Consider the following 15,878-nt stretch of genomic DNA (forward strand, 5'->3'; position numbering starts at 1 on the left):
CTATGGCATGGGTGCGGGCTAGTGGGAAGAAGGCACTCGAGAGTACATGGGGGGGTGTTTGAAGATAACTATAGATATCATAACAAAGTCAATTAAAGACCACACTCACAGGAGCTAGGGATGTCTCCTACCTCTGAACCTCAAAATTAGTCAGGGGCAGCTACTATTCTCAAGCACTAACATTAATGATACTACCCTTTCTCCTGTCTCATTTGCTATTTATTGGCTTAAGCTTTAGGTTATAGAATAGATTAGTTTTCCTTCCCTACTTCATAATTCCTAGGTTTCTTCTAGGATCTTTTGGAGCAGAAGAAAAAAGGGAGTCAGTTGTTAAATATTTATCAACACATTTAATATAAGATAATTACAAGACACTTTTTGGATCATTGCGTCTTTGACAAGTGATTCTTTTCTAAGTCTCACATTTTCCCTACATAAAATGAGGAAATAGATAGCCTCTAAAGTTCTATAATCTTTGCAGTTCTAGATCTGCCCCAGAATCTTTCTACTCTAGCTTGGCTGATTGATGGCAATAAATAAATAATAAATAAACAAACAAATAAATTAAAAAAAAAAAAAACAAACACTATTATGTGGACATTTGCTCACTAGAAGGCAATAGAATCCAAAATGGATCCACAACCTCTGATACTATTAAATGACATCAGTTAACTCCATAGCATGGAATATAGAAGGCTGATGCTGAAGCCCAATTCCTGGGGCACTCTCTGAGCCACAGGCTTGGATCACTCAACTATGGTTTCCTCCAGGTTCAGAGACTTAGATCCTGTAAAGGGGTGTCCAAAGAAAGAAAAATGCTATCAGCCAAGAGCTCCCCTCGCTGGGAAACTAAAACTCAAGACCACAATGGATTAACCAGCCCCTCTCCCCACGCCTGTGAGCTAGAGGAAGCATCCAAAAAGAAAACACCAGAAAAGCAAAGGCTTTTCTTTCAGTTCAATGAAATCCTCGATCCATCTCTCTCCTTCATTTTAGTCCCTAGAAAAGGAATAAGCCTTTGCAGCAACTGTTAGTTTCTATGTAATACAGGAATCAGACCAGGGAGCCTGCTTCTCCCAAAATCAAGAAGGAAACACACAAACACACACACACACACACACACACACACACACACACACACACACACACACTCATTTTCTCTTTTACCCTTGCTTTCTGCTAAGTAGTCCATTATGTACCAAGGCAGAGGTCAAGCCCCAAAGATTTTATCTGGATATTCATTTCCTTTCCCCCCAAAGAAATTCTTCTCTATCTTCAATATCTTAAGTGAAAAGAAGTCTTTATTTGTTATCAGAAGTGTGATTCTACTATTTGTCACCTGTGTGATCTTGGGCAGGGAAGAAACTTGTTAAGGTTTTGATTGTTCATCAGCAACATGATGAGTCAGTCTAGATTAGGAGTTCTTAACCTGGGGTTTATGGAAAGATTTCAGGGAGTCTGTGAACTTTCACAGGAAAACAAACACATCTTTATTTCAATATAATTTCATAATCCTATTTATTTTACTTTATGCATTTAAAAATATAATTTTTAAAAATGGGTTCATGGGCTTCAAAAGGCTGCCAAAAGAGGAGATGAGACCAAAAAAAAAGGTTAAGAATTCCTATTCTAAATAACCTGTAAGGTTGCTTCCAGTTCAAAATCCCTGAGATTTAATGATATAGTCATTTAAAAATGGCAAGTGAATGTGAATAATATCAAAAAAGATAGAGGAATGAAGGGATCAGGAAGACTGCAAGGATGTAGAGGAGACCCTTCTGGTTGGTATTTATAGATTCAGTTTATAGGTACCTTCCCTCTCACAGAGAGCTGACTTGGATTGGTAAGATAAGAAAAGGTCAGCCTCTGTCCTCCTGCACACATATTCCATGTTTCACAAATAAGAAAACTGAAGCTCAGTGAAAAAAAGGATTCTCTAGAAGTCAAGGAATCACAGTGAGCTGGGCCCCTTGACCCCATAGCCAAAAGAAGGGGAGGATCTCCCCACAGAAATCCACTGAGAAAGCAAAGATGAGAGTTCCTGTCTCTGCATCTGAAAAGGTTAGGCTTCCCCTTTCATAATCCAGAGACACCTCCAGTCTCTCAGGTGGACTGTTTAGAGTCAATGGAGTTTCTGGGGAAGTGAGAGCTTCATAACACCCCTTCAGCATTTGGATAGCCCAGATTCCTTCTGAGGGGACAAAACTGACTTCCCCCTTCCTTCTCCCAGAAGCCCTGGAGACCCCAACAGCCCATCCTTCCATTGAGCCCACTCCCACACACACCTCCCAGCAATGTTTCCCAGAGCTGAAGGCTTCCTGGCCCAGCACACAGAAATGGGAATCAAATCTCTCAGCGCTGTAGGGTAATTTCTGTGGGGTTTCCCTGAAGGACACGGTCTTCTGATCCGGAGAGATGAACAGATGAGAGTTGGCTGTGTCTGGGTCGAGAGTCAGCACCACTGTTTGAGAGTAAAGAGAGACAACAAGGCTAAAAAAAGGAGGATGTGGAAGAGAGAAGTAGGACACTGCCAGGATGGCAGGAAGGAGGTAGGCTAGAGAAGGGAAAGAGGAATTAGGAAAAGTAGGAAAGAGAAAAAGCTGGTTGTGTTAGAGCTGTGCAATCTACTCTGCCGTGGAAATGAGTTCCTCATTCACCCTTGTTCATTTTCCTTCCCAGTCTACCCTCAATGATGGAACAAACATGTTCTGATGTTAGAACGGCAATATACAGGCAGCCTCCAACATGCTCTCCTAACCAAGTAGATTGCCATTCACCCACCTTTCCTCTTCTCCAGTTCTGATTGAAGACACTCTAGGAGGGAAAAAAGAGAGAAATTATAATCTTCTATCTCGTTTCTTCTATGGAGACGTTTCTCCTCACCTACCTTTTTGGACTTAGGTTATAAAAAATATACATATAGGTACATAAAATCAATTACATAAATAAAGAGTATATGTATATTGTATATATGCATATGTTCATGTGTGTATATGGGAATATATCAAAATATCCATATATGTATCATGTTGTGTGTGTATACATGTGCGTAGATTGATAGATATTTGTGTGTGCATATATATATATATATATATATATAAACACATATGGTTCAGTGGTAAAACTACTGACTCAGAGTTCAAATGCAATCTCTGATACTTATTCTTTATATGACTTTAGATAAGGCCGACTGGATCATGCTCAATTTTTTATCTGCTAATATGAGAGTGTTTGTTGATAAGGCAGAAAGGCTAGAACTGTGATTTCACCAATAAAGGGAGATCCTAGTGAGAATTTTCCTCTACCAATTTAGATTTCACTTTCTAGTTTTAGAGAGTTGTATACATATGCGCACACAATCAAAATCTCACAGGTAAGTATAATCTAGCATCTCAATACACATGTACACATGTCTCTCTCCTGTGTTGTTGTCATTACATCATTGTCATTATTGTTGTTGTTCTCTTCCTTCTCCTTTCTTCTCCCTTTCCTTCCCCCCTCTCCTTTCCCTTTCCCTCTCCCAGTCCTTTTATCCCACTTTCTCCCTCTCTTTCTATCTCTCTCTCCCTACCGCTCTCTCTTTCTGTCTTTCTCTGTCTCTATGTCTCTATGTCTCTGTCTCTCAGTCTCTCAGTCTCTCTCTCTCTCTCTCTCTCTCTCTCTCTCTCTCTCTCTCTCTCATACACACACACACACACACACACACACACACACACACACACACACACACACACACCCCATAGGCCTGGGTCACCCATGATTCCAGTTCTTCTGACCTTTGAATCGCTTCATACTCCTCTGCAGGACCCAGCTCTTCCCACAGAGGTGCTGGATTCTGTCTCTCAGTTCCGGAAGCACAGGCTTGAAGTTTTTGACTATTGGCATCTCGGCTCTGGAAAACAAATGGTGCTAGAACTGTTCTAGAGCCAAAGCCTCTGTACCACAGGAGAATGGGAACAAATAAACAGCCTAGGGTATTCTGTCCCACATTAGGCACCATAGTAGGTCAATTATTTTGTCCTTCTGGACAATAAAAGCCAATGCTTTCCTCTGAAAGAAATATTCTCTTCATTGGTTAATATTTTACTAAGGCTCTGGATGGCTTCACAAAAGGGCACATGTGGCTAAAGGGAAGTTGAGACACAAAGTAATGGAGGTTCCAGTTACATGCATCGGGAAAGGGGGAGAGGTCACTGATAGGAAGTTCATCATTAGCAATATTTTACTCAGATTATTTCTATACCTTTGGAAACAAAGTCCTTGAGGTTCCCTCTTGCTAATGAGAGACTTTTTGATCACATTATCCTCTCCCTAGATGTAACCAATTCAGGGACAAAGGGATTTCATGCTACTGCCACCACCCCAACTCTCAAAACAAAGAATATTTCAAGGTTAATGCTCAGCAATTCCCATGACCTGTCTAGGAATGGCACAAATGCCATCAGATATTACAGACATAGAGTAAACACTTTAAAAACATTTTTTCATTCATTCATTATTTTTACTTGAGATGAAAAGTAATGGGGACTTTTACTCTCCTAGAGAAAAACTGGGGAGAATAAAAAATAAGCTCCAAGAAGGATCTTGGAATGAGGCCACTGGGAAGAAGAAGAAGTACACTTGGGAGCTTTTTACCCTGATAAAAGTTCCACAGTCCAAGGGTAAAGCTGGGCAGGGGATAAAGAGGGCAAGATTAACGGCAGTTCAACCATGGGGAAAAGTACATATCACCACCAAGACCTGAATAAATAAGGACAGAAAGTTCCTCCCCAGTAAAAATGTCATGAGCTTACTCCAATTTCCCCATCCTGCAGAAAAACCCCAGTTGTCCTATATTAATCATGGCACTGAGGATGCAGAAGTCACCTATAGAATAGCACCTCAACTCATGACTGGCATGAGAAATGGAGATGATGGTACATTACCTGTGTAACAGGTTTCCAATGTCCTAGGAAAGGGAGGGAAAAAGAAGGTAACTCAATGTTTGTGGTAAGAATCAGAGATGCACCCTCCCACACACATGCTACCATGGCATGTACCCAGTGTGTTATTTCTGAAGAGTGATCAGATTTAATAATAGAAAATACTTGACTCTATGGTCAGTTAATCAATAAGCATTTATTAAGTGTTTGCTATATTCCAGGCACCTTATTAAGTACTGAGAGAAAAGACAAAACTAGTCCCAACCCTCAAGGAACCAAGGCAAAAAGATTGACGGGACAAAAAAGGAAATAAGCATTGTGGATTCTTAAAGGAAAAAAAGCTGCCAATGTGGAAGATTATAGGAAAAATATGGTAGTAAGACAGGAGGAATTCTCAAGATATAGATATGCGAGAACTAGCTGAATAGATGAAAGATAGCTTTGAGAGAAATGCCATTTTTTAAACCATAGCTCAGATTAATGAAAATGGGCTCAAAGGAGCAAAAATCTGCCTTCTCTGGGACAAATAGCACATGGATGAAAGGTTAAATGAAATACCTGAAGGAACTCTTTGTTCTGCTTAATCCTGATCTATCTCCTGCTTTAATGACCTGAGGTTTCTAAAGTCAGTTTAGATTTCATCCTTGTAGGAGAGTCTTTAGGGATCCCCACTCCACTTTCATCATAGCAGCAAAGATTTACAGCTAGAAGAACACTATCAAGTCTAACCTTCTCCTTTTACAAATGAGGAAACTGAGACATGGAGAAATTAAGGGATTTTCCAAGAATCATAAAGCTAGTAAGGGGCTTGGGAGAAATCTGAATGTGGACACAAATTCTCCCACCTGAAATCACTTATATTAACTTATCTGCACACATTTGTATCCCTCCCACAAAAAAGTAAGCTCTATGAGGGCAAGATAGGGTTTATGTAAATTTTTTTCTTTTTGGTCTAACAAAATACCCTATTAGAGAAAAGACATTTGATAAATCTTTGCTGAAATAAATTAACTGAAAAATGAAAATCGATAAACTAACCTCAATTGAATGTAATCTGCATCTGAAACTCTTACCTCATTGTGAAGATTGAACATATGCTAAAACTGGTTATGTTATGAAAAAATAATGATGAACACAGGGAGGGAAAAGGAAGAGGGAACAGGAGACCAAGATCCAAAAGTAAAGATTCTTGCTGGAGATCCTTTTATTCCTGCTTCTTTCCCCACTTGATGCTTTCTCCTTTCATCCTAGACCTCAAGTTTCTTTCCCTATACTAAGTCATGTTTGCAAAGGCCCAGAGCCCAACCTACCTTTCCTCTTACCTCTGGTAACTTCAGTACTGGATTCCAGTGCTGCTCTTCCAGTTCAGCCACAAGATTACTGAGGTATGACACCTTTTTAGAAAGCTGGGTTGTAAATTTTTCCTTCCATTCAGTAATGTCCCTGTTCAGCTCTTCCATCTGGAGCACCAGGGATTTCTCTTGGTCTTTCAGAAACTCTTGTATTTTATTAAAGTTGCTTGTCACCTTTTGCATCTCCACACTGACTAGGTTCTGGAGGGAAAGAGGAGAGAAGAATAGCCACCTCCAAATCAAGAATCCTTTCCAGGACCCTTTAGGACTGTCCTGCCTAGAATCTTATTCTGAGGCACAAAGGATCCTAATGTTCTTTTAATCTCTGGAAAAGAGAGGAAGGAATAAAACCAGCCTCCAAACACCACCACCTCCCATCAAGAATGGCCACCACAAAACCCCAATACAGGCCAGATAGAGCCAACACTAGAAGACAAGGACTTAAAAGTCAAAGCCACATAATAAAGGTTGGCTGTCCTAGGATATGTGCGTGTATATTTATGGGCATTTCTACATGTACAAGCATAACTTAAGAAATAAATGGTTTCTCTCTATCTCTCCAATTTGCTGAAGACCAAAGATTGCAGTTTCCTCATTCAAATCAACAAAATCCAATGCAATGATAGTCCTCTGCCAGATTAAAAGTTGTATTCATTACTTTCTAAGGTCCCATTGATTTGTCCAGGTAAGCAGGGCAGTAGAATAACTTGCAGTATCCTTACATAAACTTGCACCAATTGGGGCAGCTAGGTGGCACAGTGTTTGGAGCACCAAACCTGAATTCAGGAGGATCTGAGTTCAAATGTGGTCTCAGACACTTAACACTTCCTAGCTGTGTGACCCTGGGCAAGTCACTTAACTCCAATTGCCTCAGCAAAACAAATAAATAATTAAACTTGCACTGATCACTTTACTTTGAGTTTCTAAAAGAAATCCTGCCATAGCTAATGGCAAACCCACAGGACCATGAAATATTGCTGCCTGACTTGTCCTGAGGAACTTGAAAAGAATGAAAGGTCCAAAAGCCCTGGGAGAAAGAAGAATGTTCTCTTCCTCAGCCACCCCAGAAACTCCTTCTCTCTCAGATAATGTACAGATAGCAGGTTGTCCACTTACCAGCATCCCCTGGATTTCCTGTTCCCCACTCAGCTTTGTCTCCAGGGCCTCTTCCTTCTCTGTCTTCAGGAATGTCAGCTGAGTTGACAATTTATCCTAAGGAAGATAGCTTAGTTTAGCTGGCAACTTTGTTTCCTCCACTATAGAAGGGAAAAGGGGAGGAAAGGAGGCAGGGAGGAAGGGAAGAAGGGAGAGGGAAGAGGAAAGAAAAAGGAAGGAAGATGATAGATAGAAAGATGGATAGATAGATAGATAGATAGATAGATAGATAGATAGATAGATAGATAGATAGATTTTTTGTTTTTGTTGAGGTTTTCAACCATGTCTGATTTTCTAAGACTCTTTTTGGAGTTTTCTTGGCAAAGATTCTGGAATGATTGGCTATTTTCTTTTCTCACTCAATTTACAAATGAGGAAACTGAGGCAAGCAGTGTGTATACATTATATATATATATATATACATATGCAAATATGTATGTGTATACACCTATGTATGTACATTTTTCCCATTATTCAAAGATTATCCCATGCAAGGGATTAGAAATTTCTCCTCATTAAATCCATGTTCTTTATCTGTCACAATTCACTCAGCCCTTCCACCAGAGTCTATCCTTTATACTGCTGTTCTATTCTCATTTCCACTGACTTCTTACCTCTATTTTAGTCTGGATCTTTCAGCCTGATAAAACAAGAAATGCACTCACTTTGAAGTCACAAGAATTGAGTTGAAATTCTGAGTGGTCAATTAAGGTATAAGTCAATTTTATTACTGTAGATTGTGTACACACTGTATACAGGAGATGATTTCTAGATATACAGTTTACTCAAGGAACCCAGCTTGACTTAACATAATGGTCATGTTCTTACACTCTACTCTCTAGTTCAAGTCAAGAAGCATTTATTAAGTGCTTACTGCATGCCAGTCATCGTGCTAATCTCTGGGCATACAAGTATAAAATGAAAGTCAGACTGTCCCAATCTTCGGAGGATTTTATATTCTAATTGAGAAAGGTAACTCATAAAAGCAAGCTGAAATGTTGGAAAGGAGGGGAGATAAAGGTACTAGCTGACAGGGCATAGTAGAGAAAGTCCAGGAAGTCAGAAAAGCTTTCAGGAGGAAATATTTAACATCTCATTTTATGCAGAAAGAACTAGGTCCCCAGAAAAGGTTGCCTGATTTGCCAAGGCAGATGTCCTTTGATTTCCCTGTTTCTAAATTCACTACTGATTTGATTGTACTGCATTGTCACTTTGATTCAATGCATTATTTGTGACTATAGGGTTGTCACCAAACTTCACAGTGCCAGGCGATCCTCTGAGGTTCTCGCCATAGACACACTGCCCATAATCTTGCTGCATCCGTGCATTGCTGGAAGAATTATTCATATAAGGAGTTTTGTTCACAGAGCTAAGCAACAATTTTTAAAATGATAATTTTTTTTTAGGCTATTGAGGAATAGAGGTTAGAATGAGGATGATGAGAAGGAGGGAAAGCTAGCATCTACATAATACTTTAAGATTACCTCATTTGATCCTATAATAACTCTAGGGGATAGGTTATTATTTTCCCTCTTTTACAGATGAGAAAACTGAAGTCAATAGAGATTGAATGACTTGCCAAATTGTCTGAGACAGAATTTGAATTCAGTTCTTTCTGAGACTTTATAAATCCAGTACTCTAAACATTATCCCACCTATCTACTTAATCACATGCCTTCTAGGCAGAAAGGAGGAAGAAAATAAATTATTAAGTACTTACTATATTCCAGTCATATGCTAAATATTTTAAAAATATTTTCTCATTTGAGTCTTATAAACAACCCTGTTGTTTGGTCATTTTCAGTTATGTCCAACTTTTTATGTCCCCATTTAGGGTTTGCTTGGTAAAGATATTGGAATAATTTGTCATTTCCCTCTCTAACTCATTTTACAGATGAGGAAACTGAAAAGAACTGAGTTGAGTCACTTGCTCAGGGTCACACAGCTATTAAGTATCTGAGGCCACATTTGAATCAGGAAGATAAATTTCCTCAAGCAGGAGACAGGCATCCTGTTAAACAACTATCAGTAACACTAGGAAGATGACTCCAGACTCCCATAGCTGTCCTACATGAAACCATAAGAAAATGGAAATGCTACCTCCACACCCTACCCTCCACTTTTAAGAGTAGGAAAACAGGAAGACATATGATAACGAAAATTCTTTATCAACCTAAACACACTTTCCCACATGCATGCACATGCTCTCTTGAAGTCTCAGAGGGAAGTATGGAAGAAATTGAGGATAGAAGCATAGAAGCATCAAGAACTAATCAAAAGAGAATGTGGCCTGTCACAAAAGTGGTTTCAGGATCCATAACAGAGCACTGTCCATTTCCAAGGAGGAGTCACTGTTATTCCCTACAAATTTAATGTTTCTTTAAAACCAAAACCAAAATCAAAAGTCACTAGAGGAAAAGCCACAGTGGGAGGATAGATGCTATCCTCCTTTTTACAGGTGAGGAAACTGAGGTAGAGAGAGATTACATAATTTGTCAAAGTCATTCAGTTAATAAGTGTCTGATGCTAGATTTGAACAAAGGTTTTCTTGACTCCAGGACTAGCATTTTGTCCACTATGCTTTCTATCTTCCTCTAAATTTTAATTTTGATATGCCATATACGTTAGAAAAATAATGTACTTTCCTGAGTATTCAAAAACTTGGCTGTTGGAATAAATAATACCGAGGACTCACTAACTAAGGAAGTTGCTGTATACCACATTTATCAGGAGTCCACCCTGTGAGTCTAAGGATTCATATTACAGAGCACTCCAAATTCCACGGCAAATTCTTCCATGCCCCATTTCACTTCTCTTTCTAATTTTCCTTTCTTTGCTGTATTCTCTCATTAGAACATAAGACCCTTGAGGGAAGAGAGTATCTTATTCACTTGTGTTTATTTCTCAAGCACTCAGCACAACGTCCAGCATGTTTCAAGCATTTAATAAATGTTCTATCTGCCATTCATCCATTCATCCAGACAGACAGACAGACAGAAAGACAAATTCATGACTTGCAAAGTCTCCCCTGGTGTCTAACATAATACTTACCAGGCAGTCCTGGACAGCTTCATCCCTGGGCAGATGATGAGCGGTATGAAGCTGGATGGCATGACACACCATGCAAATACATCTCTGATCCTCCTGACAAAGAAGCTTCAGGGTCTCCCTGTGTTTGGCGCATAACTTAGTTGGGAAATCCATAGCATTCTGAAGCAAGAGCTGGCAGACTGATGATACCACCAGATTCTCAAACTAGCATTTGGGTCATAGGTCTCTTAGCACTGCACACAGAAGGTTGATCCCAGCTGCCCCCAACCTGGGAAAAGCTGCATTCAGTCTAGGATCACTAGGTTATGCAAAGGTTTGGCCACGATAAAATATGTGACTTCCTTCTGCAGAGAGGAAATCAACTCGTACCCAGTCCCTTAATAGACAGAGGTAGGGCCTAACCCCAGCCCTGACCTCAGTGCAGTTCAGATGTAGAGATCAAGGGCTGGCTGAGAGGAAACTCATCTAGGTGTTGATTGGCTGACTCTTCCACATGATTAAGTGAAAGGGAGGAAAAAAGAGTAAACCTTGGCCCCTACGACAAAAGAGAAAACTGTTAAGCCATCAACAAACAGGAAATATAAAATCATCAGCAATTTCTGAAATTCTGCCTGAATCATATGCCCATTTAAGCTCTATGATGCATTCAGATTTAATCAAATATCTTTTGTAAGCTTGGCTTCTCCTCCAGATCCTCATTCTCTCCTAAACTTTAGCTCCCTGAAATTCTAGTTCTGGGAATGTTCTCCAGAGCATGGTCCATCTTCAGCTCTTTGCCTGTGGCTTTGACTAAGAATAGACAGAGTGCAAGCTAGCCAAAAAGGGAAGGGGAAAAACAAAGTATGTTAGAGGTTGTGGGATTTAGAGTTGGTGTCTAATCTAATTTCTTCATTTTACTGGCCAGATGACAGAGGGGCTCACCTGTCAAAGGTCACATTTATAGTGTTAGGATGTCTGGGATGAGGAATATTAAGGGTAAAAGATGCTATGCTCCTCCCTGTTCCCTTGAAGTCTCTAAGATGTCTATCTGAGAATCTTCTGAGAGAGAGAAAAACAGAGTGAGAGATAGAGACCGAGAGACAGAGACAGAGAAAGAGAGAGACAGGGACAGAAAGAGACAGAGACAGAGAGACAGAGAGAGAGAGAGAGACAAAGAGAGACAGAGACAGAGAGAGAGAGACAGAGACAGAGACAGAGACAGAGACAGAGACAGAGAGAGAGAGACAGAGACAGAGACAGAGACAGAGACAGAGACAGAGAGACAGAGACAGAGACAGAGACAGAGACAGAGACAGAGACAGAGACAGAGACAGAGACAGAGAGAGAGAGAGAGAGAGAGAGAGAGAGAGAGAGAGAGAGAGAGAGAGACAAAGAGAGAGAGAGAGAGACAGAGAGACGAGACAGAAAGTTTCCTTTAAAAAATTGTGGGAGATTGTTCCACTGCCAAAGGGAGTCCCTCTTCTTTCCAAATGACTCAGGCCTCCCATCAACCACCCACACCTGTCCAGGAACTTATAAGTCTGAATTAGAGACAACAGAGGCAGAAAGATTTTTATTTCATAGACAGCATACCTGATGTGAAGTGTTTTGTTTTTTTTTAATTCCCTAGTAAATGTACATACTAGAGTTAGATATGCCAAGAAACATGAGAGCCTTGTGTCTCCTATAAATCATAGGGTGGTGCTTCAACCCTCAAGAGAAGGAACACAAAGTAATAACTCCTACCACAAAGTTGCCCAATGGTTAATACTAGAATTTCTGGAGAAGATTAGACAGCTTCCTGAAGGAGGGGCCTAGGGTACATGTGCCCTGTTTTGCTTAGGAAGAGTTCTACCTTTCTAACAAACGATTACCCCCAATCTTCAAAGTACAGATTAACCTAATGATAATAAAGACACATTTGCCCCTTTTTTCACCCTAGACACCAAGAACTCTTACTTCCTGCTGGGGACCTCCTCCCCACCTCCTTGCTTTTTTCCTAGGTATTTAAGGCCCCAGGAGGGATTAGAGGTCAAGACTTAAACATGGGTTATTCTGGGACAAAGCCACATGCAGAGGTTTTCCTTAGTTAAAACTACTAGACACTATCTCACATACTCCATACCAATACACACCCACCCCCTATCCCTAAAAACTTTGGAAACCAGGTACTCAAGAATGGAGAATAGCCAACTCTAGGGAAGGTGCAGAAGATGCAAGGACATTACACCTTCCCCAAAGGCCAAGGTTCCAAATCTCCAAGTCCTAACTCTAAAATCATACTTATTTTAATAAATGATAGGGAAAATATGTGAAACAAGACTAAAGATTTTCTGACCAAAAATAGTTTCAAGAGGAGATTCATTCATCCAGCAGAGGGCATCAGACAGTCACTAGCTGGAGGGACTTGGAAATGGTTCCATTTCCCTCCAATATTTAGGAAATTTTTTTCCCTTAAATCATTGGAATTTTTTTTTTTTTTTTTTTTTTTTTGCTATGTCTCAGGAAGCTGAGTGATGTTACAGGGAAGAAGAATTGAGGAAATAGGAACTATACACTTGGAAAAGAGACAGTGAGTGTCAAAGCAAAATAATCATCGTAATTATGCTTTACATGGGTACACTTTTCAAAGTATTGTCCTATCTATCATTTGTTCTAATCCCCACAATAACTTAGAATGCAAAGCAGGAATCAGCCATAAATCAATGCACAAACAAAAGTCAAGGTGTTGGTGATTGTTATTTTTGTTAACAGATTCTTATAATAAAGGCAGAAATGTGGACCAGAAAGGTAGCAGACAACAAAATTGCCTTCTTTTTGCTTTTGTTCTTGACAAATTTCCATTATACACTCCAAGAGGGATGCTTTGGCAGAGTCCATGAAAAGGGTTTTGGTAGGCCCAGGATCACCATTAGGGATTAAATATAACTAATAAAGATTTTTTTTTATTCTTAAATCAAATAGTTTTGGGCCTTGGACTTGGAATCAGGGCCAGACACAGATAGAAGAATAGGCTTAATTTTAGTCTAGGGTATACTGACTGGATTATATTTGTGTACCTATGGTAAATCATAGCCTAGATCATAGAGAAAAAAGCCGTGCACCAACCATTACCAAAAAGAGGTTTTCTCGCCATTGCATCTTAGCAGAAAAGAGCCAGCAAATAATGCTACAGTGAGACCAAATAGAAATATACTGAGATAGGAAATTTGCCCCTCTAAAGATACAGATATTTCCTGTGTGTATTCCTTCCCCTACTAGTTATTTTAGAACCCATAAGAGAATAGATTCCACCAGGAGTTAGGAGAGAAGGGAAAAGAGTGGGATTTTTCTGAACTAGGGGTCCAGAGGCTCTGGTTTAGAATAGATACTGATCCAGAAAGTGTTCTGTACCTGGAAAAGGTTTTCTAGTACCCACAAGTTAGAGAGGACAGACACTCAAGGTACTTCATTCCCATTTTAATTAAGAGACTAAATTATTTCCTCAAGAAAAATGAAAGAGCACTAAAATTTTCTTACTTTTAATTCAATACTCTTTCTTCTGTTCCCCAGCTTTTTAAACTGTAGTTTGCAATCCCATATAAGGCTTTATAACTGAATGTGGGAGCCACATAATTATAATTTATTATCAGTAAACATTTGATTTGCATGCCTCTTTTATATACACCTATATATCCAGGGTCATATAAAAGTTTTCAAGTGAAAAGGGGTCTCAAGAAGAAAAAGTTTAAGAAGTTGTGACTGACACACATATATATATATATATATATTCCTATAAGACCTCACACAGTACCATGAGATATTAAAAGAAAGAAGTATCTAACAGGGCCTCAGAATAAGGGACTTAGAGGTAGATGGTTCTGGTAAAAAGATAACTGGAAAGGGGTTCTCAGGCCATCTTTGCCATAGACTTGCTTTGTGACTTTACGAAAGTATTTTTCCCCTCTAAGAGCCACAGTTTCCTTATCTGTAAAGGAAAAGACTAAAGTTTTCTCTGTTTGGAGAAGATGAAGTTTGTATTTTGTAAAATCTGAATTTTGAGATCAAATAAGTCAAGGGAGTCTCATGTAACTGCAAGAGCAGGAATTTAGGGCAAAATGATGTTAGAGTATTAGGGAGGGAGAGCCTATTGAACTCTCCCCAGATCCATGAGAATCAGCAGGCATCCTGGGGTTCACCCCTGGATATTCCACTCAAACTTCAGCAATCCATTTTCTGTCTCCCCTTAAGATGTCCCATCAGAATTTCCAGGAGAATCCACACTTATGGGCCATAAGTATAAGGAGGTCAAGGGACCCAAAGTTAGGGAAAGAGCTGAGCCCACTACTGTTTAGCCTTGGGTAGAGATGGGGCCTAAGCCTCATGCTGGACAGGGTGGGGAGCTAAGCATTTGTATACACTTCAAAGTCCACACAGACTGAAAGCCAAGAGGCTTAAAAATTGTGCTGAGGCAGCAGGTCCTTTTTCTGCAGACATATCCATAAACGCCTAACAAATGACAATTTCAATGGAAGCTTTTAACACTTGGGCACAAAACCTTCAAAACCTGTCCACCCTTCAATTTCCAATATTAAATCTCATTTAAGCATTTTATGGAAGGGTAAGAATTTTTGCCACATGCTTCAGAGAGATGCAGAGTGGCTTGGGTTTCCCTTTTCCCCCCTTTTCTTTTTGAACCAATATCCAAACCTCAGTGGTTTCTGGTCCTGGGAGAACACTGTGCCGCATCAACATCTGTATGCAGTTAATTTCCCAAATGGGAGATGGTCACCACAAATGTAGACCTTTTAAAAATAAACATGAGAAAAAAATATTACTGCAGGAAAAAAAGTTCAGAATCTGTTGGAATTGGTGAGAGGTAACTGCTGGTAAAACAGAAGCTTTTACAGATCAAAGGCCTCTCAGGACTGAATCCATTCAACATACCTGCACTTAGGTCCCAGTTACAAGTCTGATGCAAAATATTTTCTATTTGAATCTGCAGGTTTCCTGTCTTGGTGGGAGCTTCTTCTTGGAGATAATTGGCCAATAGTCTTTTCGTGAACAGGAGTCAACCCCATGAATGTCCTCCCTTCAATCCAGTACACCTAGAGTCCTCTCTGAAGCTAATTCCCCTGGCAGTTTATAATAATATTATATGATCAGTACAGAGAAAATGCTACAAAAATAGGGGAGACAAATTACCACTGATTGGGAGATCAGGCAAGGTCTCTTAGAATCTATTAAATCTATGCAGGACATTGGAGTAGGGCCTTGATTTTATTTTTAAAAATCTGTCTGCCTTTGGGTTTTTCTTGGCATAAGGAGCAGCCAGTGGAGAGCTTCCTCCTGCCAATAAAGACGGGCAGCTTCTCATCAGTTTATAATCTAAAAGAGTTGTCTTGACAGATGAGTGTTTCCACAGGTGAGGCATATGTCC

At 39.8% G+C, this 15,878-nt stretch overlaps 1 protein-coding gene across 5 annotated transcripts; it reads right to left on the reverse strand.

Moving 5' to 3' along the window:
* Nucleotides 1-214: 214 nt before the first annotated feature.
* LOC141554607 (E3 ubiquitin-protein ligase TRIM7-like) lies at nt 215-15,569 on the reverse strand. Of its 5 annotated transcripts, XM_074286674.1 has the most exons (10): nt 15,386-15,569; nt 15,149-15,243; nt 10,481-11,015; nt 7,391-7,486; nt 6,233-6,475; nt 4,926-4,948; nt 3,777-3,892; nt 2,782-2,814; nt 2,286-2,461; nt 215-787 (listed from the first exon to the last, which is right to left on the reverse strand). In XM_074286674.1, exons 3-10 carry the CDS (start codon nt 10,631-10,633, stop codon nt 773-775), a joined length of 855 nt encoding a protein of 284 aa, XP_074142775.1. In that variant the 5' UTR covers nt 10,634-11,015; nt 15,149-15,243; nt 15,386-15,569; the 3' UTR covers nt 215-772. The 5 variants fall into 5 exon arrangements, 4 of the variants coding, with proteins under 4 accessions (XP_074142775.1, XP_074142773.1, XP_074142774.1 ...); XR_012485901.1 differs by lacking the exon at nt 4,926-4,948 and having other exon boundaries at nt 6,245-6,475; nt 15,386-15,567; XM_074286672.1 differs by lacking the exon at nt 215-787 and having other exon boundaries at nt 1,518-2,461.
* Nucleotides 15,570-15,878: the final 309 nt, after the last annotated feature.

Source organism: Sminthopsis crassicaudata, chromosome 2 (assembly GCF_048593235.1).
Source record: "Sminthopsis crassicaudata isolate SCR6 chromosome 2, ASM4859323v1, whole genome shotgun sequence".
Lineage (NCBI taxonomy): Eukaryota > Metazoa > Chordata > Mammalia > Dasyuromorphia > Dasyuridae > Sminthopsis > Sminthopsis crassicaudata.

Bases quoted from the DNA above. Each gene is read 5' to 3' on its own strand.
- LOC141554607 (XM_074286672.1), bottom strand. From the start codon at position 10,633: ATGGATTTCCCAACTAAGTTATGCGCCAAACACAGGGAGACCCTGAAG. The intron at 6,476-7,390 runs GTAAGTGGACAA...CTTTCCCTCCAG, and splicing joins AGGAAATCCAGGGGATGCTG to AACCTAGTCAGTGTGGAGAT. The intron at 2,462-2,781 runs GTGGGTGAATGG...ACTCTCAAACAG, and splicing joins AGAACTGGAGAAGAGGAAAG to TGGTGCTGACTCTCGACCCA.